The sequence below is a fragment of the Rhinopithecus roxellana genome, chromosome 4, assembly GCF_007565055.1.
Source record: "Rhinopithecus roxellana isolate Shanxi Qingling chromosome 4, ASM756505v1, whole genome shotgun sequence".
NCBI lineage: Eukaryota > Metazoa > Chordata > Mammalia > Primates > Cercopithecidae > Rhinopithecus > Rhinopithecus roxellana.
In genome coordinates, this window is record NC_044552.1 from 12,175,795 (window position 1) to 12,201,687 (window position 25,893).

The 25,893-nt window shown below is 41.2% G+C and overlaps 1 protein-coding gene across 1 annotated transcript in view; it reads right to left on the minus strand.

Annotated features, from left to right (window-relative positions):
- Window positions 1-25,893, minus strand: part of BMP6 (bone morphogenetic protein 6) — a 166,477-nt gene that overhangs the window by 19,529 nt on the left and 121,055 nt on the right. The window contains exons 2-3 of the mRNA XM_030928123.1: window positions 16,202-16,394; window positions 317-465 (exon numbers count right to left, since the gene is read on the minus strand). Of these exons, the coding sequence (XP_030783983.1) occupies window positions 317-465; window positions 16,202-16,394 (342 nt within the window). The remainder of the gene's footprint in view (window positions 1-316; window positions 466-16,201; window positions 16,395-25,893) is intronic.

Genomic DNA, 25,893 nt, shown 5'->3' on the forward strand with positions numbered 1-25,893 from the left:
TGCGCCTGCCTCTCTCTTACTCGCTGCGTTCCCCGCAACCTGCCTCTGCCTAGGAAAGCTGTCGTCCCATCGCCATCCTCTTGGAAACATTACCACTCTCCTGTCTCCAAGTGGCTCAAGCCTGTTTTCAATTCCTGTCTAGGAGGCCTCCGGGAAAAGTTTCGGTTCTCAATGCAAGTCATGGGGGATCAGTAAATGAGGCCATCCTGAAGCTGAGGACTTGACTGTAGCCCGCGGTTCTATCACAGCTGCTGTAAGGAAAATGCATGAACCTGATGACCTGCTGGATGTTGGGGGCTTGCGGATAACAACTTACCATCCCGCGTCACCACGCTCAGCTGAAGCCCCATGTTATGCTGCGGGGTCACAACCCACAGATTGCTAGTGGCCGTGATGTCAAATTCCAGCCAGCCTTCTTCTGAGGCCCACACTACGCGGGTGTCCAACAAAAAAAGGTCAGAGTCTCTGAAAGAAAGAAAAAATGGCCCGGTGAATAGCGCACTGCCTGAAGCTCCTTCCCACTCTGTCCCGTCTCAGAGTCAGGATAAAAAATGCCCGAGTCAGATCACATCCACTGGTGAGGCACAAGCACAGGGACCTGCCGTGGCTCTGAAAGGTGTGGTACCACCCAGGACACAGGCATGACACAATTAGGAGAGACAGGTACACCTGATAAGGTCCTTCCTAGAAATCAGCTTTCACCTGGACACGGGCAGACCCTCTCAACTTTACCAAAAATCTTGCTAGTGCTGCTTATGACAGATCTTTTTGCGAATTAGGATAAATTACAAATAAATGATTTTTTTAAAAAACTATTTTTTGAGACTGGGTCTCCCTTTGTCACCTAGGCTACAGTGCAGTGGCATTTAAATTTTCCTACTTCCATTGTATTTTAAAAATTTATGATACTATATTAGTGACTAGCTTACTTTATGGCTAATAAGCTCTAAAAGCAGGGAAAGTAGGAGACAGCAAGAAACAGCATTAAGAAAAGATAAAAATCAGGATCCGTATGAGCATTCACAAATTGGGCTTTGCTCATTTTTTCTTTTTTTGAAATTGGGACTGAAAATCTTCATGTTTGTTCCTGTGAAATAAGGAGAAACAAGAAGCCACATCACATGCCTGAGTAATCATCTACTATTTTAATTAAGGCCTCTGTATGGTCTGCAGTGAGTATCCAGTCCTTCCCCATATGGACGGTGTAGCCGGGGGTGGATGCTGAGTGATTTTAAAGTTCATCCCAGCACCGCTGTGAGCTACGGCTGGGATTCTTTGAGGCAAAGTCATAGAATCCATTCCTTCCATCAGGCTCCTCAGGGAAGACTATGACATTTTTCACAGTTTTAAACTAACATAATCTAGGGGCTGTGGGATGATGGTGTGAGGGTCTCCTTCTGTTCACCCGCGTTTTTTGATAGGTCAGTGCCACGGACGGTCATCTTTGTGTGTTTTAGGGACAACCTGAATCTGTGTATCCATCCCACGGCCACTAGAATGAGATGGCCTGGGACTCCCATGACAGGGAGGGCTATATTTTGGCCATGGAAAGACTCAAAGCTCCTGGTATTGGAAATATTTTGCTGCAATATCTTACAGAGATAGAAAAATGACTAAAATTAAATACTAAGTTTAAGATGAGCATACATTTACGTAAGTTACAAAGTGCTTTCATCTACTTCTCTTTGCTTGGTCCTTACACCAATCCTAAAAGCTAGGCAGAGTATCACTGTCTCCACCTTGCAGCTGGGGAACCTGAGACTCAGCCATGAGGCTACCATCATATGGTCAAGATCTCAAGCTAGTAAGTGAAAAAACAGGACTTAGTTTTGGATTCAAAAAGCTTTCCATAATAACATACTGTCTCGCTGAGATGATTACCAAAGACAGCCTGTGATGAATGAACGAACTTCATCTCTAATCCATCAGATACTTACGAGGCCACTGAAACATCAAGTTCAAATGGTTAGATTTCTCAGAGGAGGAGCAAACAGTTTCTCCTGCCTCCATGGCCACTTAGAGTGAGAAGGGAACTCTACTGTCTTCTTTTCCAAGTATAAACAGTAGGCACAGCTAAAAGTCGTTTACTCAGCTGCTTAACAGAGTCTGCGGGAGGCCACATTCTGGCCTGCCCGGTTGAAAGCTCTCTGCTATGTGGATGCGTCACACCCCCTGTTGACAAATTACCCCCCATCACTGAGGTAACAACTGTTAGCAGGGAGATGGGGGGACGGGTGTCCATGGAAAACAGCAAGCAGAGATTGGAAGACCAAGGCTTTGAAGTTCAGATGTAAGAGGACATCAATTCTGTTCTGGAAGGTCACAGAAGACCCTTATCCAGCAATAACACAGACAGTACAGACAGCACTGTGGGAAAGTAGCCCCGGCCCCAGAGGAAGCACAGCACACACAGGTGTCATGGGCAGAATGTGGCTGGCACTCTCCAGCATCAAGACCCAGTAGGAATCTCAGGAGTAAGGCTGCCTTCAAGGCAGGGCCCATGAGTGCATGCCGAATTACCTCTGACAACTCGATTAGGCACCTACATTGTAAAGACTTACAATAAGGATACAGAGAAATACAGTTCAAAGTGTGAGGGTAGCACAGCTGGCAGAATGAGCTTTTGTTTTTAAAGATCAGGGTTTGTGATAAAGAAAATGGCAGCCTTGGCCAAGAGAAAGTGGGGAATGCGACAGATGCACATCATCCAAGGAGGAGGAGGAAAACAGAGAAGGGCAGAAAGAGAAGGAATGAATTAAAGAGGGAGAACATGAATCAAAAGTTAAACTTGGGGCAAAGGCAGAAGATTAGGATGACCCATCATGACACAAAGCAATTGCAGTCAGTGCGGATTCTTGGATGTGGGGAGACCAGTTTCCATCCCGACTCTGCTACCGAGTCACTTTGGGGCCCCATGAATTTGCATCATTCTGTGGCACACTTTTTCTAACCGTACAATGAGAACACTGCCTGTTCTCACTGCTTAAGAGGCCTGTGAGGTCAACAAGTGCAGTCACAGTGGCTGAGCCTTGAAAGACAAAAATTCTCTGGGGTCCTGTGGCAGCGAGGAAGGCTTGGACTTCAATGTTTAGGTCTAGAATGCTCGGGGCCTTTGGAAGGGGAGTGAGGCAGAGCATGGACTTAAGATAACTGGGCCAAGTGGGATAGAGGAACAGGGAGTACTGACTGTGTCAACAGCCTTTATTCCTCAGGACAGCCAGAAAAGGCAGGACCTATGATGTCTCTTGTACAGCTGAGCCCCAGAGAAGCTCTCAAGGTCACATGGCTGTTAAGTGGGGCAAATGGAATTTCATCAGAGCCCAGGCCCTTAGCCGTCACATATCTAAAAGGTAGAGTCATGAAGCAGACAGGGCAGAGGCTGAAAGTACTGTCCAAGGGCTCAGAATAAAGTAAGGGACCAAAATCTACCACATACAAATGCTAAAGTTAGCTGGATACAGAAAATACAATAAGATACACAGGACAGGCACAGGTTAAAAATCACCAGTTGGGAAGGCTGGGTGTGGTGGCTCATGCCTATAATACTACAACTTTGGGAGGTTGAGGCGGGAGGACTGCTGGAGGCCAGGAATTTGAGACCAGCCTGGGCAACATGGCAAAACCCTGCCTCTACAAAAAAATACAAAAATTTGCCAGGCATGGTAGTGCACTCCCGTAGTCTCAACTACTTGGGAAGCTGAGGCGAGAGGGTCACCTGAGTCCGGGGAAGTGGAGGCTGCAGTGAGCCATGATCGCACCTCTGCACTCCAGCCTGGGCGACAGAGTGAGACCCTGTCTAGATAGACAGACAGACAGACAGACAGACAGACAGATTGATCACCAGTGGGCCTCCCCCTTCAGGGTCAGGTAGGTATGAAAGGTGCGTGCAGGAAGGTGCCCGAGATGGCTGGTGTCGGTTGCAGATGGTGGCATTGTGGTGGAGCCTCAGTGACCCTCTCAACCTTGCCCTGCTCCTTCCAAGCAGAATGCCGTGTCCAGCATGAGAACATCACTCACGTGCTCACACCACCAGGGAGAGGAACTTGAAAAAAGAATGAAGCTTTAAGACATAACTTCATGGGCTCACCCTCAAAGCTTCCAACAACTCAGATACTGAAGAGATGCTATTGATGGCAAATCACTAAAACAGTTCTGGTCTAACCCGCATCTACTAACATTGCCTCAGGGATACATGGCCTTCCTAGTCTGCGGACTGTAAAAGCATAGCCTCGAAGAAGATGCATGTGAGTCTGCCACGTGAAAAACAAGCTTTCCCTTCTAAATCTCACTTCAGCAGAATTGAGAAGAGATGTTCTCACCTAAAATGTGTGTCACTGATAAAGAATCCTACAGACTGGCCAAAATCATCACCATGCCTACATTATTTGGACCTTCCTATTGAGGTGGCACACTCTCAAGTTGGCAAACCATGAAAGAAAATCTTGAAACAAGGGAAGATAATTTTGAATGCAGTTATTAACTCTTTTGTTCTCGACTAACTCAGACCCTATATTTGCATGATGAATACGCTTCCGATTTTTCAAGGATGTAACAGTGTCATTCTTCTCAATGTTATTCCAACCTTAGGGCATGATATTCCTCATACTGTGGTCATCCTGGGCAAATGAGGTTCTTAACAAATTAATGCAGCTAATAAGAGATTTCTGGAAATTTTCAAAAATTCACCCTGGCATTAGAGTTAATGAATCAGAAAGCCACTCACAAAGACTTGTAGAATGGGTGTTTGTGGGCAAGATTTATCCCTGCGTATCCCTCCCATCACACAGCCTCCAAGGCGCATGCCCACATCAGTGATACACCACTGGGCCAACAGACCGAGAGCACCATTGCCAAAATACAGCAGGCCTTTCTCTTCTTTGCCCTTGGAGAAGGGCAGGAGGTGCCTGAGCTCCTGGTGGATAGGCTTTGACTCTTTCCTGACAAACCACACACCCATCAGGTCACAATGCCCGGGTCAAAGTACAACACTGTTTACTACTAACCATTTTGCTAGAAAAATGCTTTTGATAAAGTGGCATTTATATATTCAAAATGAGATTTACAAAATAATAAGGTGACTCTGTGGTCTTGTTCTTTATTTCTTCATAACACATTCCTTTGCATTTGTACATCTGGACTTGATGTTAAATTAAAATGCAGAACAACTTTCAGACACAGAGGAACTGACTTTCTGCAATAAGAAAAATTCAATTTTCAAATAGAATGAAAGTAAAAAAAATCCATTTGCATTTTAGAAAATTAAAGAGTCAAGCTCATGCTTTTTCCTTTTTCCTTACATAAGGTACAGTATAGATTATGTTTAAACTTTTACCATTAGAAAGATAGAAAAGGCATCATGTGTTTGAAAATAGAGTACTACAAACAGGAGCAAGCTGCTGCATACATGTACACATACACATTTGAGTAATGAAGATGAATGAACGTCATTTGGTTACTCTTGCATTTTTTTACAGTCTTTGATATTATTCAATTTTCACTCAATGGTTAGCATGATATGAAGAGATGTTTCAAATATCAAATGTACCTTGATTCTGTAGCGGCTATTTCATCTTTAACAAACCAATATAAATCACATTGCTGTCAGAATATTAACACAGCAAACCTTAACATGGTGTTTACTATGTGACTGTTCTAAGTGCTCTTACATATATTAATGCCTCACAACAATCTTTTTTCCATTCTCCTGCCTCAGCCTCCCAAGTAGCTGGGACTAGAGGCACCCGCCACCTCGCCCAGCTAGTTTTTTGTATTTTTTAGTAGAGACGGGGTTTCACCATGTTAGCCAGGATGGTCTCGATCTCCTGACCTCGTGATCCGCCCGCCTCGGCCTCCCAAAGTGCTGGGATTACAGGCTTGAGCCACCACGCCCGGCCCACAACAATCTTAAGAAGTAAATACTATTAATGCTATTACAGGTTTATAGATGAAGAAACTGAGGCACAAAGAGATTAAGTGGGCAGGGCATGGTGGCTCACGACTGTAATCCCAGCACTTTGGGAGGCTGAGGCAGGCAGATCACTTGAGCCCAGGGGTTCGAGGCCAGCCTGGGCAACATGGCAAAACCCTGTCTCTACAAAAAATAAAAAAATTAGCTGGGCATCGGCTGAGGTGGGAGGGTCTCTTGAGCCTGGGAGCTGCAGGGTGCAGTGAGCTGAGATTGTGCCACTGCACTCCAGCCTGAGTGACAGAGCACAATTCATCTCAAAAAAAAGAGAGCGAGATTAAGCGGCTTGCACGTGGTCACACAGCCAGCAAGTGCAGAGCTGGAATTTGAACTCAGGCAGTTTGGCTCACGTGTTGTACGTGCTCTTTTACCAGTAGTTCTCAAGTGTGGCCTGCATCAGAATCCCCTGGGGGGCTTAACACACGGATTGCTGCCCCTTACCCCTGGGGCTTCTGACTCAGTAAGCTTGGGGAGGGGCCTCAGAATCTGCATTTCTAACAGGTTCCCACGTGATGCTGATGCTGCTGTTCTAAGAACCACACTTTGTGAGCCAAGGACCTAATAAAGCCAGACTACCTCTCCATGAAATATGAACAGTATCACCTGTGCCTGTTTTGTGAACTTAGGGTTGAAAGCTATCTGCTCTCAAGATTTCTTGCTCCTCTCCCTAAAACAGTGCAAACCAAATGTAGGCTGCTCCGCAAGTCAGTGTGTCTTATGGATTAGCTTAACCCTCAGGGAGTCGTCGAATTAGGCTAATAAACAGAACTGCAGGTAAGATCGAGTCCAAAGTATCAGTGTTATTAGAAGTCTTGGTTCTATGTGCCCAAGGCAGGGTAAGAGCGGGAAAGAGGATGGTATCTTTATAGAAATTCACGGCTACCCAGTGTGTTCTCTTTGGCCACATAAACACAACAATGCTTCCATACACTGGGGTATACTCTAACCTTCACTAGTGATCAAGTGTGGAGTTTGCCACCTGTTGTTTTTATTTAGTTTATTTATTTATTTTTGAGAGGGGGTCTTGTTCTTTCGCCCAGGCTGGAGTGCAGTGGCGTGATCTTGGCTCACTGCAACTTCCGCCTCCTGGGTTCCAGTGATTCTCCTGCCTCAGCCTCCTGAGTAGCTGAGATTACAGGTGCATGACACCACACCTGACTAAGTTTTGTATTTTAGTAGAGACGGGGGTTCTCCATGTTGGTCAGGCTGGTCTTAAGCCTCTGACCTCAAATGACCTGCTTGCCTCGGCCTCCCTAAGTGCTGGGATCACAGGCATGAGCCACTGCCCCCAGCCCCCACTACCTTTTAAACATGGGACATGCAAATCTTACATGTTTTAGTTCTCATCACCAACCCTACATTTCCACATTCCTGTCCAAGGTGGGGAAATGAAATAGTAAAAGTGCTATTGATTTTTTTAAAAAAGATGTTTTACAAAGTAATCTTTTACAAACGTTTTTTATTTTTAGTTTTTATGGGTACATAGTAGATGTACCTATTTATGGGGTTACAAAGTAATCTTAACCACTGGCATGGCCTGCCTCCCACAAAGCTGGACAACATAGTGTGGAGACATACATAACCAAAGCGATCTGTTTCTGGACATGAATGATAAATATAAGGCATAGTTTCCAAAATAAAAATCCATTTTCTTTTCTCTTCACGTTTACCAAGTAGATAAGCAGTTTCCAAAGAACAGCATCTCCTGCCCACAACCCACTGACTCTCCCCGCCAGCATAAAATGTTTTAGCATTGAGTGTATATGATTCTTTATAACTTTAATTCCTCTCCATAACATTCTCTTCTACCCTGTGCCTTACAAAGAACAGAACATAGGCTGAGGAACAAGAAGGTCTGATAGCTCCTTGAGCTTTTTTTTTTTTTTCCAAGTAGACCGTTCTAGGTATAAGGCATATGCCCTTGACTAGGAAGATGAAACTAACCAGTTACATAACCTGAACCATGGGTCACTTGTATTATCCTTTTCAGGGGCAAAGGAACAAATACTGAAAAGCTCACTGCTTGCCTGAGGCCCACACAGAGGGAGCCAGAGATTATCAAGTCAGCAGTAAGATTTCAGGAGTCCCTAAGGATCATACCTGTGAAAGCCAGAGACAGAAAGAGAAAAAGGTGTGGCTGGGCACAGGGATAAAAGGCTTTGGTTTTCTTCTGCCCAAACTATAATAGTGTTCTCCCATCTTGGCTTTCTCAAATTTGCCCTTCTCTTCAAAAAAGAAACCCATCTCAGGTATCTAAAAAGGGTGAACTTTTGTCTTCATTTCAGCAGGCAACACTGAAAATCCAACAGATTTTATAGAGCAATCAGTCCATAGGTAATGCTTTTCCAAAGAAACTACTCTCCACCATCCTAGCACTGGATCAACTACTGGGTTCAGATCTTGTTTCCAGGTCTATGCCATTTCATTACTGAATCAAATGTCAACATTTGTTGGGATTCATTAAAAAGATTTCCAAATGAAAATGATAAAACATAGACTCAAAGACTTAAGCTTCTGGTCATGATGTATCAAACTAACATTCCCACCAACAAAACTGAATTAACTTAAAAACAAACTTGTTTGAAGTTCTCTTAGAGCAACGAAGCTCGATGGTTCAAGACCTCAGGGAAAAAGGAAGTGCATTAAGGTGAGCCTTGTGTTTGCCGCTGCCTTTTCCTTTCAGGGCATTTGATAATTCTAGAATGAGGCACAGACACCAAGCAGCAAGTGGTAGCGGCCTAGAGCTTTACGCAATATCACTGGCTGGGGAGCAAATCAAAATTCAAGGCAGCTAGTGTGTGAGAAGAGCTAAAGTCTCAGAAAAAAAGGGGGCTGCATGGAAATGGGCTTATAAAAGTGAGCTCGTAGAAGTTTGGTTCACTTCGATGTAGTCCCTTTCCTTTAGGACTTTGGCTCCTCAAGTCCTGGCCTCCTTGAACTCCAACATTTCCATCTGAGGTATTTGCCAGATATTAAGCTGTGTTTATATGGGATGAGGAGTTGAGAAAACAAGCAGAAAGAAAGTGTTTAGAGGCTTAAAAGCAAAGCAGAGGGTTTGGAAGTCTCACAGTGCTGAGGAGCTAAAAAATCGAGTGCAGAGTCCACCAAGGAAGGCGGGCTCTTGTAAACATTCCAGACTTTTATGTTTTTTTTTTTTTTTTTTTTTTTAAAGATTTTTAAAATTAAAAAAAATGTTTTGAGACAAGTTCTTGCTTTGTCACCCAGGATGGAGTGCAGTGGTGCAATCATAGCTCACTGCAGCCTTGACCTCCAAGGCTCAAGCAATCCTCCCACCTTAGCCTCCTGAGTAGCTGGGATTAAAGGTACGAGCCACCGTGCCTGGCTAATTTTTTTTTTTTTTTTTTTTTTTTTTTGTAGAGACAGGGTCTCCTCAGGTTTCCCCAGTCTTGAACTCCTAGGCTCAGGCAATCCTCCCACCTCGGCCTCTCAAAGTGCTGAATTTATAGATGTGAGCCACTGTGCCCAGCATTCTAGACTTTTAGCTGAAAGGGATAAACTCTAGGAGAAAGGGACAACCAGAAACAGATAAGCCTTAATACATCCTTAAACACTGCCTAAACTGGAACAAAAAGAAAAAGGTGATTTGACCATATTTTGTCTGCCTTACAGAAGAACATTGAATCTAGTCTGGAAGGAGAGAACAGTATCTAGAACTTTTTTTTCTAAATAATGTCCAGAATTTCATAAATGGAAAATTAGCAGGCTTGCCCTGAAATAAAACCAAATAAGGAAAAATTAAGGGAAAAAACAGATAATGGAAATAGACCCATAGGTGATCCAGAGAGCAAAGTTATCAGATATGGTCTTTGAATCCAGCCTTATATAAAAAGAATGATAAATCACAAGCTGAACTTGCTCCAGGGATGTGAGGTTAGTTTAACATTTAAAAGTCATTTAATATGGCAGACACATAACATTATAAAGGAGAAAAATCATGATTGTCCCAAAATTCAGAAAAAAACATTTGATAAATCCACCCCCATTCCTAATTTTAAAAAACTCTTAGAAAACTAGAAAGAGAAGAATTTCCTTTATCTACTAAAGAGTTATCTACAAAAATATTTAGAGCAATCATCATTCTTAATGATGAAATGCCCTGAGATTAAAAAATCTGACAGAAATCTGAACAATTTCAACATTGCACTGGACATCCTAGCCAGCACAATAAAACAAGAAAAAGAGAAATAGAAAATAGAATTGAAAAGGAAAAAATAAAATATTTAAATTATATTCACAGAAATTCCAAAAGGCCACGCAGAAAAACTATTTGAATTAACATGTAAATTTGCAAGGTTGCTGGATACAAACAAAAATCAATGGTATGCTATATGTGAGCAAAAACCAATTAGGCACTGAATTTTTTAAAAAAACTAATAATACCATTTATAATAGCATCAGAAACTTCAATACCTAAAATTAATCTAATAAAAACGTTTAAGACATACAAAAACTATATTATTGAGAGTTATTAAAGAAGGCCTGAGTAAATACCACATTCTTGAATTGAAACACTCATTATTGGTGAGATGTAAACCCTTCCCAAATTGATCTCTAGATTTAATGCATTTCCAATCAGAAGCCCAGCAAGTTTTTTGTTTTTATTTTTTGTGGAAACAAACTGATTTTAAAATTTATATGGGAACGTGAAGGGCCATTAACAGCCAAGAAAGTCTCAAGAACAATTTTGAGGTTACACATCAGATATCAAACCTTATTATAAAACTGAAGGAATTAAAATAGTGGAGTATTGAAGAGAAAAATTAACCCATGGAACAGAATAAAGATCCAAAAAACGGACTCACACATACACAGTCACCTAATTTATGAGAAAGGTGCCACTAAAGCACATGAGAAAAAGATAGTATTTTCAATAAATAGTACAGGGTCAATTAGGTTTTCTATTCTTACACATCTGGTCTATGTAATCTACTTCAGTGGCTTACCTATGGTCTCAAAAATCTCCTACTGTAGTTTAGCTCATTCTGCTGAGCTCAAAACTTCTACATCCCACATCGTCTCGGGTACTCACACCATGACTCAAACGTGCACATCTGAACTCATCTTCATTCCCCTGCTTATTCCTGTGTTCCCAATCTCTGTGAGTGGTTCAGAGTGCGGTATCGAACTCAAAATTCTGGAAAATGTATTTTTACTCTTTTCTCTCCTGGGACAATTATATTCTATCTGTAAAATAGGTAAGATTTTGTGAATTCTGTCAAAAATTAAAGCAATAATTCAGTCTGGGATTGTTCCTGGAGACTCTAGCAGCAACCTTCTGTGCTGGCCTGAGGAAATCTTCCCGTTTTAGTGAGGAGGGAGGGATGAAGGGGGAAGAAAAGAATATAAATTTATTACCACTGAACTATACACTTAAAAACGGTAAAGATGGTAAATTTTATACGTAGTTTTAACTTCAATAACAATGTATTAAAAACATGAAAACCAACTATAGAGCAGCATTTCCCTCCTTGATTTTAAGATGCATTTCTTCAAATCCTAAGGATTCTGAAGTTAAGATGAACATATAAACCAAACTCTAAAACCAAATGACAAAAAACATCCTTGCCTATTTCTACACAGAGGAGTAAGTTGGAATATAGCTTAAATGGAACATAAATTTTAGATTTGGTAATTCTTCAAATGTCTCCCAAAAGACTGTACCGTGATAGAACATGGAGAAGAAAAGTTATCGTACACACAGAAGATGGATCATCACTGCCAAGCAACACAAATGCCAAAACACAGAGAGCAGAACACGGAATTTCAAAACTAGCAGAGATGAGTGTGGCCGATTCACGGATCAAACAGGACCATTACTCAGATATTGAACGTGTCTGTTATAATTTCTGGTTGGCTTTCAAGAGATGCTCTTTGACTTCTAGGTCTACAAAATTCAATTACAACAGTAAAAGTATGCCTTTAACCAAATAAAAAATGTAGAAGAAAATGATATTCTCTAAAGACCTCAAAATGTCACTATTAATATAAAGGTGCTACAGAATAAAGGTCATGAGTGCATGTTGTGAAAAGCACGTACTCATGATGCTACCGTGCGTGACTATGGAAGGTCAGAAGTTATTCAGAGCAGTCTGTACTCTCGGTGTGAAGTCAGCTTAGTATGTATGCAATACAGACAAAATAGTAAAGAAGTAAACTGACAAATATATCATACTTTGTGTAAATTTATTCCAGTCTTTCTTCCCCTCTACTCCCTCCTCTAGAAAAGCTGTTAATAGACCAGTGGTTGATCAAGAGATCAATCAAGTTTTGCAAAGGTTTTCTGTGGGAAGGCCTTAGACATCCAAGTACCAGAGTCTGAATTCTAACAGACCAGATCTTCACTACCCATGAAACTCTCTCATTTGTATTCAAACAGAAGCATCCCTGGGATGTCTGCTTCAAACCTAAGGAAATGGAGGTGTTAATGTGTCATAAGGAGGTTGCTTACCTCTTTCCAGTACTTCATCTTTATCTTGAGACTGTACCCACATCATCGAAGTGACTTTTAGGAAGCATAGCAGACAACAGTTTAGGAATTATTTGGTCTTGGCAAAATTCATATGTGCCATACTTTGTTCTCTCAAAGATAACATGCCTGCCCTGTCTATCTGATTGGGTCATGGTAAAACCCTAATGAGAAAACATAAGAGAAGGCCTTTTCCAAACTGTACCTACTATATAAATGCAATTTTTTACCTGCATCATCACAAGGACACAATGATTTATAACACCAAATTTTAACACCAAAGTCATCTTTTAACCACTATGCAGTACCATGGAGTAAACGTCTAAAAATAAAAAAAGCACAAAGGCATCCTGTGCTACTCAAGCTTAACGATGCAGACTATTGTTGCAGCCTGATGGGTTCTTCTTGCCCGCTGCCTAGAAAAGCCAATGCACTGAAAACAGCAGGTATTACAGCAAAGAGAGGTTAATAATCACAGGGCTAGCCAACTAGTAGGACAGGAGGTATTTCTCAAATATGCCTCCCCAAGAATTTGGAGGCTAGGGTTTTTTTAGGGTACTTTGGCAGGCAGGGAGCTGGGGAACTGAAATCACTGATTGATCGAGGATGAAATCACAGGAGTGTCTAAAACTGTCTTCACACAGCTGAGTCAGTTCCTGGGAAGGAATCTCAGGACCAGGTGGCATCTCGTGGACTGCCAAAACACTAAATCTGAAAAATACCTCAAAGACCAGTTCTTTAGATTTCACAATAGTGGTGTTATCTATAGGTGTAGTTGGGGAAGTTATACACTTTGTGAGCCCCCAGTTACACGATTCTGGGGCAGTCAGCAACTTATGGACAAGCAAGCTAGTCAATGGCAGGTCACTGTTTAACTCTGCCTCTTCTTTAGCAAAGCCCAACCCCCTACCATAATTCTAACCTCGTGACCTCTTTACAAATACAGTTTCAATTTTTAAACATGGAGGGGATCCATTCCAGGAAAGGACCACCATGGCCTCTGCACAAGAATGATCAAGAGCAGTTTAGCCAAGTAGAAGCAACATGGAGTCAGTTAAGTCAGATTCCCATTGTCACTACAATTTTTGCAAAAACTGTTTCACTGTTAGGTTGCTTATTCCATTCTAATCTATGAGTTACTTCAAATCGTCCATGACTTAGACTCCATCTAAAGGCTTATTCTCAAATTTTGAGTGAAGTATCAAGTGTTTCCTTGTTCTTACTAAAAGCACCATCTATTCAAGTATCCACCTTTTTTTTCTTTTTAAAGTTACCTGGTCCAGTGATTTCCTTTCAGTCAAAGGAACATGTTTGTGCAGAGTTCACAGCAAAAGCCCATCTTGCAAGAATCTTCCCTGACGCTCCCTGGGTCAGGCTTCGTAACTGCCTTTAATATCAGAAGGCCCAACACATAACTTCTGCCACCCCAGCTGAGTGTGTGACTCAGCATTTAAAACCCTGACTGTTTTTTCTTTTTCAAGGAGGCCAACTATTTTGCAACACAAACACTTGTTAAATGGAGTTAATCCATCAACTACTACAAATTTCACTTAAACACAGATTGGACAAATATGTTTCTTCACAAGCCTGGAGAATTGTTTTCAGCCAAGACACCCCAAGACGGTACAGATGGGGAGATCAAACCTTCCCCCAGAAGGAGTCCTGCAGCTAAATCTGGAAGTCTCTGGAAGATCGCTAGGAGGCGGCAGGAGGCCTGGGCTCCTGGCCCACAGATAAGAAAAGAAAATCTCTTCCTGGCCAAACTAGAGCCCTTCAAAAGCATGAAACTCTCCCAATTCTCCCAGAATTTCCCCTCTCCTATGCACAACAACGAAACACACAGGTGCCAAATGCTCCCATCCTAGAAGGCAAAGAAACTACAACTCTCTGCTTTGATAGAGAGTCATCAAAGGTTCGGACCATTCAGGGTTTTATTTTCCAAACTCACTGCTGGCCTCGAGGAAGTATGACACCACCATCCTAAGCACAGGGCAGCTGTTCTTTTTTGGCTGGAGTTCAGTATAAACCTTACAAATATTCTGCTAACTTTCTCTCTCTCTTTTTTAAAACAAATAACAATTTTTTAAAATGCCATAGTCACTTAACTCCCACCCTAGGGTTTTCACTATAAAGGTTTTCCTGCAGGACGGAGAAAAACATGTATTCCTAATATATTTCTGAGCCAAAAAGATGCCAGTAGGTTATACTAACCAGAGAAATATAATGGAATAAATAATTAGGCAGATTGAAAATCAATGGCTAAAACAGTTCCAAAGAGTCAGTGAATTCCAATTATCTCTGAAGTATTAACAGACAAATCTAGCAACAAAAATGTACTTTTCAACAGAGGCCTTCAGTAGTATAGCCACTGAATATACTTTTATTTAGGAGTGAGAATCAGATATCAGAAGACTTCCCTTTCATTCCAGGATTGTGGCCCATTATAAAGATACCACAATGGCTATATTTTACTCATTATTCAGCTGTCCTAGCTATAAATTACCTATAACCATCAGCATGTACGTTCACACCATGAAATGTCCCAAAGCATGGCATCTGTCTTTCCTCTTGTGTTTCCCCATTACAGATTTAAATATGCACAAGGGCTGGATGCTGGCAGTGCTTTCAAAACGAAAACGAACCTTTCACAGGGCAAATTAATGTTCCTTATGAGGTCAGTGTGTGTATTTGTGACAGACGCACACACAGATCAATATATTCAGGAAAAACAAAAGTCATTCTTAAGCCTTTGGAAATTCTTGGGAAATCAATAGACTCACAAGACCAAAAGCGGGAACCTAGACTTGGTTTTGTCAAAGCTGACAAATCCCTTATGGAGTCTGGAAGTGTGGAGTTCCCTCCCCCTATATGTTCACTTCCCTCATTTTTACCCTTGTAGCTGCCATATGATTGCCAGACCATCACATCACCTGCTTAATTTCCACCTTGTACACACTAAGAACTACATGGTAATCCTAATCTACTGTGCATAAAGGCCTTGATTCTCACTGACTTACTAAACTGACCCCTAAATGCTAAGCAAAATTCGAGGTCACTGGCTTCTGTGTATTGACTTCTTCTATACTAACTACTCTAAAACTTCATCCCTCAGCCCTTGCAGTCCTCCAGCAATCACTCGATGGAAGTTTTTCTGTATTGCTAGGCAGCTCCATGCACATGCTTCACTGCGGTTCTTTTGTAAAATGGTCTGGCCTTGTTTCAGGAAACAAGAATAATACAGACATGGAAAAAGTCTATTGCTCCCTTGTATGCAAATTTAAAAAAAAATCCATCACACACAAGCTTATTCAAAGATACATGTGTGTATGTGTATCTTATGTGCACAAATACACAGCCTGTATTCCCTGGAATTATTATCACTTATAAGCATCATATGATTTTAGTGTATGAATTTATTTTAGCCACCCTCACCTATCATTCAAAATGAGGACTAAACAATAGTGGGAACATTTTATCCCTAATAAATTATGGAGTTATCTGATCACAAAGGACACTTATAATCAATACATTCACCAGCTTTCTTAGGAAAAGATAGCCATTTGGAGAATCAAATAGCAAAAGATCTCACCAGCGAAACACTGCCATTTAGAACACCCACCTCATCGTACTCACACGCTACCTCTGAACTCCAAGTCACCCTGCACTGACATAGTTGGGATTTATTGTCATGACAAAAGGTGGGAAACAGGGGCCAGCCCCACCTTTGGGGCTTTCTCGAGACTTCATACCTGTGCTGATGCTCCTGTAAGACTTGATAAATGCTGATAAGAAAAGTTTGGTTTTTAAAACTCCCCATAACACAGTCCTTGTAGATGCGGAATTCTGCAGCCGTCACCGCCTCACCCTCAGGAATCTGGGATAAGTTGAACTTGAACTCTTTGTGGTGTCGCTGACGAGGGGAGAACTCCTTGTCGTACTCCACTATAAGATTAAACAAGAGAGAGTGACAACTATTGTTACTTGACTAAGTGCCATGGGCTCACCTCACCAGTTTCCCCGTTTGACTTCACAGGTAGATTACCAGTTACCCACAGCTTATTCAGGGGATCGGCTAGTGAACAGACCACTGGCTGGCCCATGAGGAGGAGATGAAAATCCTTCATGCTACCCAAGATTAAGCAAAATTCTTAGATTTTATTTAGTTTAAATACTTCCGCTTGTATAGTTATTTGAATGAATTTGCATAGACCAAGTTATGAAAACTCTTGGCTTAAAAAGTTTTCTCATCTGCAAAAATGGGAAGAATATGACTTCACAGGAAAAGGTGTGAGAATTAATGAAGCAATGAAGAAGAACCCGTCTGCCCATCCTGGCCCCGTTATGCCCTCCTGGCCCCCTTTCCTCCCAGCTACTCTTCCCTCCTCAGGCTGGTTCACGTGTCACCATCAGCAGTCGACATAACCAGGGACAGCCCTGAGCTGAATGTTGGTGGGGATGGCTGAGGGTGGGGAATGGGGGTAGGCAAAGCATTCTGCCTGGGCCTGAAGTGTAAAGGGTCTTCACATTTTGCCTGTTCAGTGGAAATGTTTATGCCCTCCTCCTACTGGTAGATCCTGAAGGCCGCATGACTCTGAGCGGCGGGGACTCTCCACACCGGGAAGTTGCTGGAACCCCCATTTAATCTGCATGTAGATGCCACGAAGATGTGGAAGGAAATCACCAACAGAGCCACTGCCATTCTCTCATGGTTCACATTGAAAAAAAGAAAACACTGCAGGGAAAGGATAGACTCTAAAAGGTTTTTTCATATGGAATCAACCTATTGTGCACTGAAGGATGAATGAAGAAAATGTGATATATGCATAAATGCGTTTGTATTTGGTCTTAAAAAAGAGGGAGATTCTGCCACTTGCAACATGGATGAACCTGGAGGACGTTATGTGACGTGAAATAAGCAAAGCACAGAAAGACAATCACTGCACGACCTCACTTATATGCAGAATCTGAAAAAGTGGAACTCACAGAAGCAGAAAATAGAACTGAGGTTACCAGGAGCTGGGAGAGGGGAGGAGTACCAGGGAAAGGGTCAAAGAGTACAAAGGTTCAGTTATGCACAACGAGTGAAGTCTGGAGACCTAACGTACAGCAAGATGACAAGAGTTAATAACACTGTATTGTATACTTAAAATTTCTAAGAGAGCAGATCTTGACATTCTCACCACAAAAAAATAAAGCCGTGTCTCTGTGAGGTGATAAACACATTAATTAGCTTGATAGTGGTCATCACTTCATAATGTATAATCAGTATATCAAATCACATTGTACCCCTTAAATACATACAATATTTGTCAATTACACCCCAATGAAGCTAGAAAAAATACGTTTTTAAAATAAAATCTTTTTCCTGCATGAAGACAAATGAGAAATTGCAATTACTGATGATTTTTCAGTCAGCTTTTAGATGTCTATACAAAGTCCTGTGTGAGAAAAGTGATATCAAACTTCAGATGCCTCACTTATAATTGCTGTAAAAGGAGAAAAGGAGTGCTCTGCGTCCCACCACAAACCCTTGACACTTCTCCCCAGAGTCGGGAATACTTCTGCCTTGCTGTTCCTGTTCGTTTTTCCTTAATGGCAACCAAAGTGAAATCTCATGAGCAAATTAATCCTTTTAGCAGAGTTTTCCCAAGGTTTGTGGGTAGAAAAAATAATTATTAGCTACCTCCAACTTCCCACTTTCTCTTACACATGTTGTTTTTCATAATTACCAGAGAAAAGCTTTGGAGATATAGCTTCTTAAAAAAAAAAAAGAAAGAAAAGAAAGAAAAGAAAGAAAGAAAGAAAAGAAAAGCTAATAACTCCCCGGAAGAATCTAAGTCCTCAATGGCATTTGCAGAAGCTAAGTTAAGCCATCTATAGGTACACGATTTTTTTAAAAAGGATTTCTGAAACTGCCATGTAATTACACAACACATTTTTTAGATTCGAGTTCTTTTTTTTATTTTGAGGGTTAAAAAAGAATAAGCTTTGGCTTCTGTAAAAGCTTGAATGTAAGCAAAAAGAAGTCCAGCCAGAAAAGTAAACCACAGTTTAGCCCCAACAAGAGAGCAGGTTTTCTAATTAGTGGCTACGCATGAAAAGCAATATTGTTGGGAAGTTCACCCGAGGACACCCACACATGACAGCGTATCACTTTTCCTAAAACCGATCTGCCTTTTAAGTTTGATATGTTATCATCATTGGTTAAAAAGTGAATCAAATCTGATTTTCCAGAGACTTTCTAAAAACAGTCACACAGCTTTTCTTCAAAGAGCCTTTTGGAGGCCTAATTGTAATATTACTAAATGAAAATAATATTTTAAGATTCGCTGGAGAGCATGTATAAGAATTCCTTAAAGAAGTCTTTCAATAAACTTCCTTACTATAAACAATGAGAAAAAATATAAGAAATAAGATGTAAGACAGTAACTTTAAGATATTTCAGTTATAAGGAGCAGAGAAAGGGGCAGACATTTTTAATAAAGGAGAAATGTGGTAGCTGGTCTTTTGAGAGGTATGCCATCCCCCATAAACCACTCCTCCCAGCATCCATGCCCGTGGGTGGTCTGCTCCCTTCGGGTGACTCTAAGCTGGCTCTGTGGCTGGCTCTATGACCTGTTTTGGACCAACAGAACGAAAGTCTTCAACAGTGGTGCTGAGTGACTTCCAAGGCTGGGTCATAAGCTTTGAACTTCCTTCCACTTAGGCTTCTTGGAATGCTTGTCTGAGGAAAGACAGCTGTCATATAAGAAGTGTGACTACTCTGAAACTTCCATGTTGTGAGGAAGCCCAAGTTAGCCATGTAGCAAAGCTACACAGAAGGGTGGAAGAGGCGAACAGAGATGGGGGGTGGGTGGGAGAAGAGAGAGACAGAACACACAAACTGTCCAGCCTGTCCCCAAGCACCTCAGCTGAGGCACCAGAAGTGTTATGAAGACGCCATCTTGGATGTCCTTTGCCTGACTCAGCCCCAGCTACCATCTGGCTGCAGCTGCACAAGAGACCTTGAAGAACCACCTAGTTGAACCTGGTCATTCTACAAGACCGTGAGAGATGGTAACTCGCTGTTGTTTTAAACCGCTATGTTTTGGGTGACTTGTCACGCAGTAATAGGCAACTAACACAACAAGGGAAAGGGGGACAGGAGGACAAGAGGAGGGAGGAGAGAGAAGGGAAGTCTAACCATGCCAGGAAGGGGATAAATTGCATGCAACTCTTAAGGATAAGGATTGTGCAATGCTGGGAGGCAATATGTACGACTAAGGAAGAATCTTGGCAAATGCTCACAGATTTGAAGATGTGAGGAGATAAAGAATCTAAAAATGAGAAAACAGAAGCACAGTTCAAAGCATTCATTTTATTACAACGTAAAATAGAACCCATTGCCTCATATGTGGATTTTCCAATTTTTCCTCTACCAAAACAACGTTATCGTGAAGCACTCTGAACTTTCTTTTCCTTTATCCTCCTTGGAAGAAAATGCATGGCTTCCTTAGTGCCATCCAAGAGATTCTGATTGCCACCCATACCCCTTTAAGCTCTCACACTCATCCCATTACTCTCTGGTCTTCTAAGCTGCTCCTGTGCCTCTTAACTCAAAGCTATACCACCTTCCTCACTCCCCTCATGAAGTTTGCTCAGAACTCCTCCCTTCCCCGCACTCTTTTGCCTGCGATTGAATTTACACAGCGCGTTTGCTAACATCTCATAGGGATATAAGAAATAAATACAATTAGGTTACTGCCTATATATGCACTCGAACACCACAATGGTAAAACAGTAATGTTTCCAATGAGCTCAGCAATTCAAGCTATATGAGTCAAGAGTCCTCAAATGCCAGACAGTTCAAGAAATATCAATGGGAGAGAAAAGGAGAGGGCTGAGTTCCAAATTCAGCCCTCAGTACCTACTTTATACCCATTAGCATTTGGCTTACTGATGATGGGGTCAGATGCGGTCACAATTAAGTCGTAGTCAAGAGTGTTGGTGACATGTCAAACTGCTACACTTGTGTTGAATTCTAGCTTTTCTTTTTCTTACCTATATGATGCTGAGTTAAAGTTATATTAACGTTTCAGTATCAGTTAAATGGAAATAATAACACTTCTAAAGATTAGGTGAGACAATCTATACTAAATAGCCAATGCCATGGTGTCAATGCCCAGTCAATGTTAGCCGTGATCATCACTGGCTGTTATTTGAGAATCCAGGTTCTCGGAGCCTGGAGTATGTCTTTGCTGAATAATCCAAATGTATTCACGAGTCTACAGATAGGGCTGATGGCTGCTCCCTCTAAATTAGCTTTTTCAATCAGAGTGAGGCATTCCGTGAAAGTGCAGTCAGTGAAATCTCACTGAGCATCAGCCTTGGTGGCCGGCTCCTGAATGCAGTGCTGTGTTCTCTGAGGCAATAATTCCTAGAATTTTTAAATTTCAAGGACCAGTCAAGACAGTTTTTGAAATGGTAGTCACCTTACACAAGGTTATCTGCTTCTTCTGTTTGCTGTTTTTAAGGACAATAAAGACAAAACAACATATTGCATGCTCTAACTCTACCACTGCATCTCTAAAAGTCCTCTCACTACTAAATAAAACAGGGAGGACATAACGCACAAATGTGGCTTTATAAAACTCACTTCCTTCTCTCCTTTCTGCCTCAGACTAGACCAGTGGAAATTTCTGATCTGTCCTAGACCTTTGGCCAACATGTAGGAACAAAAGCCTTAAGGAATAAGAATCGCTGGTTTAAGATTTTAAACGTAAATTATGTAATTATACACACAAAAGAATGTATGCAATTTATGGAGGTAATGAAGCATAATAATAAAGCATCAAGGAAACCATCACCCAACTTGAAAACCAGAGAGTGACTGAGACTGTTGTATTCGTTCCTGATCCTCTCCAACTGCTTCTCTCCAAAGGCCCCTCACATCAGGAATAATGCTTATCCCTCCCCTGCCCTTTAAAACCTAACAATTCTACTACATGTGTGTATCACTAAATCATACAGTGTTCCATTCTCCTCCTTTCCCTTTCCTTTTTAGAGACATGATGGAAGTTGTACAGGCAGGCTCACATGGAAAACCTAGGCCTGCTTATGGTTAAGAGCAAGGCAGCCTGTGCGGAGGAGGGTCGTCTGCCTGTCAGCGGGTGAATGGCTTATGTGTCATAGGTGGGCATGGCTGCTGTGCAGGCAACGGTGACCAGTAACTCCTCTCCTCCTTCAGCCATACTTCATAGAGATCTATTAAAAATATGGGCATTTTCTGACAAGTGTTGATAAGGATTTAGAGAAACTAGAACCCTTGTGCTTTGCTGATGGGAATGCAAAATGGCACAGCACTATAGCAAATAGTGTAGCAATTCCTCAAACAAACATAAAATTAGCATTGACCCAGCAATTGTCTTTCTGGATATATACGCAAAAGCATTAAAAGCAGGGCCTTGAACAGATATTTGTATACCCATGTTCATGGCAGAATTATTCATAATAGCCAAAAGCTGGAAGTAACCCCACATGTCCATTGACGGATGAATGGATAGACACAATGTGGTATAGACCTATGATGGAATATTCTTCAACCTTAAAACGGAAGGAAATTCTGACACATGGCACCACACGGATGAACCTCGAGGACATTATGTGAAGTGAAATATGCCACCCACAAAAGGACAAATGCTGTATAATTCCACGTATATGAAGTATCAAGCCTAGTCAAATCCATAGAGATAGAAAGGAGAATGGTAGTTACCAGGGGCTGGGGGAGAGGGGAATGGGAAGTTCATGTTTAATAAGTACATAGTTTCAGTTTGGGAAGAGGAAAAAGGTCTGGGGAGGAAGTGGTGATAGTGGCACAACCAGTGTGAATGTCCTTAATGCCACTGAACGGTACATTTAAAAATTGTTAAAGCAGCCAGGTGCAGTGGCATTGCCCGTAGTCCCAGCCCCTTGGGAGGCCGAGGCAGGAGGACTGCTTGAGCCCAGGAGTGCGAGGCTGTAGTGAGCTATGATTACACCACTGCACTCCAGCCTGGGCAACAGAGTGAGACCCTGTCTCCGTAAAATAATAATAATGAAATTGTTAAAGTGATCAATTTCCTCAAATATCGAAACAACTGTCTAAATTTTGTTTGTTGAAATCAGGAGCCAAACAGTGTTCACTCATGACACTTTATTATTCTATCTCTTAAGTCTCTTTTATGGCAAACCAGGAATAGAAAGAACTCCATTAACCTGATAATGAGTCTATATTAAAAACAAAAACAAAAACAAAACCTACAGCTAAGGACATTCTTAATGATGATACATTCACATCACTGTCTTTGAAATCAGAAGAGTGGCAAGGACTCTGACTTTCAGTCTGATGTTAGAGTCCAGTTCAGTACTGTTAAGATTAAATAATAGGAAACAAGAGACATATTGCAAAGCGTTGGACCTAATGAGAAAGTTTAGAGGGTTGCTTTCATATGTACTATTTGGAATTTTTATGTTTGAGTTCATAAGTGAGACTGGCGACATTCTCATCTCCTACGGCATTGTGTGGTTTCAAGTTATACAATTTTCCCCTCTTATCTGAGGGAGATACCTTCCAAGGCCCCCAGTGGATGCCTGAAACCATGAATAGTGCCAACCCTATATATACTATGTTTCCTCCTATACATGCATGCCTAGGAAAATAAATGTCAAGTTTAATTTACATTAATTAATTAATAATAAAACAAATACAACAATATACTGTAATAAAAGTTATATGAAAATGGTCTCTCTCTCTCTCAAAATATCCTACTGTACTATACTCAACTGTTTTCAGACCCCAAGAACATACTGTGGAAACCAAAACCATGGATACTGAAACCGTGGATAAGGGGGAACTACTGCACTTTCTCTTAGAATGATTTGGGGAGCCTTTCTGCTCCTTCTTTTCAAGAATATACTTCCCGAAAATCTGGCAGACTTATCTCTAGAATCATTTGATTCTGGTGTTTTCTATTGGGGGACATTTTAAATTACTCATTTTCCTTTAAACACAAACATTGAATCTGTTTCTTTTTAAGTCTGTGTGTTTTCTAGAGGTTTTATTTAATTTTTCAAGTTTGTTGCCAAAATTTGTTTAAAATTTTATTTTATTTCAATAGTTTTGGGGGAACAAGTGGGGTTTGGTTATATGGATAAGGTTTTTAGTGGTGGTTTCTGAGATTTTGGTGCATCACCCAAGCAGTGCACACTGAACCCAATATGTTGTCTTTTATGCCTAAGCCCACCTCAGTCTTCCCCCTGAGTCCCCAAAGTCCATTGTGTCATTCTTTTGTCTTTGCATCCTCATAGCTTAGCTCCCACTTATAAGTGAGAACATACAACATTTGGTTTTCCATTCCTGAGTCACTTCACTTAGAATAATGGTCTCCAACTCCATCCAGGTTGCTGCGAACTAGTACCATAAACTTTTTCATAGAATCCTCTCATTATTTAATCTCTGCTCTATCTATGGTTGTTTCTCCTTTTTCATCCTAATATTAATTTGTACATTCACTTTTCCTGGGTCTAAAGATTTTTCTTTTTCTCACTACTGCTTTGTTTGATGCTAATAAAGATATTTTAATATAGATATTTTCTGAATGGTATCTGACTAAGTCTGAATTATTTCAATTACAATTGTCCAGAGAAAAACAAAGACACTGCCTATCTCAAACTACAAACATAAAAGAGAAAATAAAAAGGGGAACAACAGAGAGGGAAAAGAACAGAACAATCGATTTAACACATTTACTTTAAAAGTAATCACATATTCATTATTCTCTCACTAACTGGACTTACTCTCTGGTTTAGTCTAGATAAGACAATTACAATAATTCCCAATAAATCCTACATTTTCCAAATATTTCACATTTCCATTTACAGTTACATACCAAACTTGAAATTGTTTTGAAACATGGTCATTCCACTGACTAATGTAAGCAATTTTTCATACTATGGCACAAGCTTATTTAATTTTAGGCAACAAGGACATTTCTGGCTGGTCTTCCAAGGGTTGTAATGACAGCGGCCTTTTGACTTTTATGTTGCAAGCATATAACCTTGAATAGTAATACTGACACTGAGCTGAACTTTCCAATTCACTTTTGACCAAGGTGAAATGAAAGACTTTACCCTCCAGGGTTCATCAAATATTTCTAAGTACTTGTATTCATGTTCTATAAGAATCACAAATATCAAGAAGAATTTATTTTTTCTGGCTGCCATGCTACAAATGACATTTTTAAACTTTATTTTTTTATCGCAAACAATTCTAGTCCCACAAGTAGTTGAAAAATCAGTAGAGAAGCCCCATGCACCCTTCACCCAGTTTCCGCCCGTAGTAACATCTTACATAACTGAAGTACAAGATCAAAACCAGGAAACTGACATTGGCTCAATACATTCACTAGACCACACCCGCTCTGATTTCACCAGCTTTCACAGCGCTTTTTGAGTATGTATGTGTATTATTCTATGACTCCTTATCCCGTGTATAGATCCATATTACCACCACCCAAATCCAGATCCAGAACAACAAAACTCTCTGGGGCTACCCTTTTATTCCAAATGACTTTTTAAGAAGATATCCAGTGCACGCATTGTAAAGAGCTTTAGGACATTAAGCACCTATATATCATTAGTAGAAAGGGTTAATAGTCATTTTTTATTATTATTATCATTTAAAAAAAATTTTTTTTTGAGATGAAGTCTCGCTCTGTCGCCCAGGCTGGAGTGCAGTGGCCCGTGGTCTCTGCTCACTGCAAGCTCTGCCTCTGGGTTCATGCCATTCTCCTGCCTCAGCCTCCCAAGGAGCTAGGACTACAGGCGCCCACCACCACACCCGGCTAAGTTTTTGTATTTTTTTTTTTAGTAGAGACAGGGTTTCACCATGTTAGCCAGGATGCTCTTGATCTCCTGACCTCGTGATCTGCCCGCCTCGGACTCCCAAAGTGCTGGGATTACAGGTGTAAGCCAGTCATTTATTATTTTTAAAAAATCAAGTTAAAACCATTTTCATACCCAAATATAGGTATTAATGTCACTTTAAATTGGGGAGATAGGCCGGGCACAGTGGCTTACACAGGTAATCCCAACACTTTGGGAGGCCGAGGTGGGCAGCTCACCTGAGGTCAGGAGTTTCAGACCAGCCTGGCCAACATGGGGAAACTTTGTCTCTATTAAAAATGCAAAAGTTAGCCAGAAGCACTTGGTGGCACAGGCCTGTGGTCCCAACTACTCGGGAGGCTGAGGCAGGAGAATCGCTTGAACCCGGGAGGCAGAGGTTGCAGTGAGCCGAGATCACGCCACTGCACTCCAGCCTGGGCGACAGAGCGAGACTCCATCTCGGAAAAAAAACAAACAAACAAAAAACTGGGGCAATGCTCGTAGCTACCACTATACACGTCTCATTATGGAAATTAGTAGT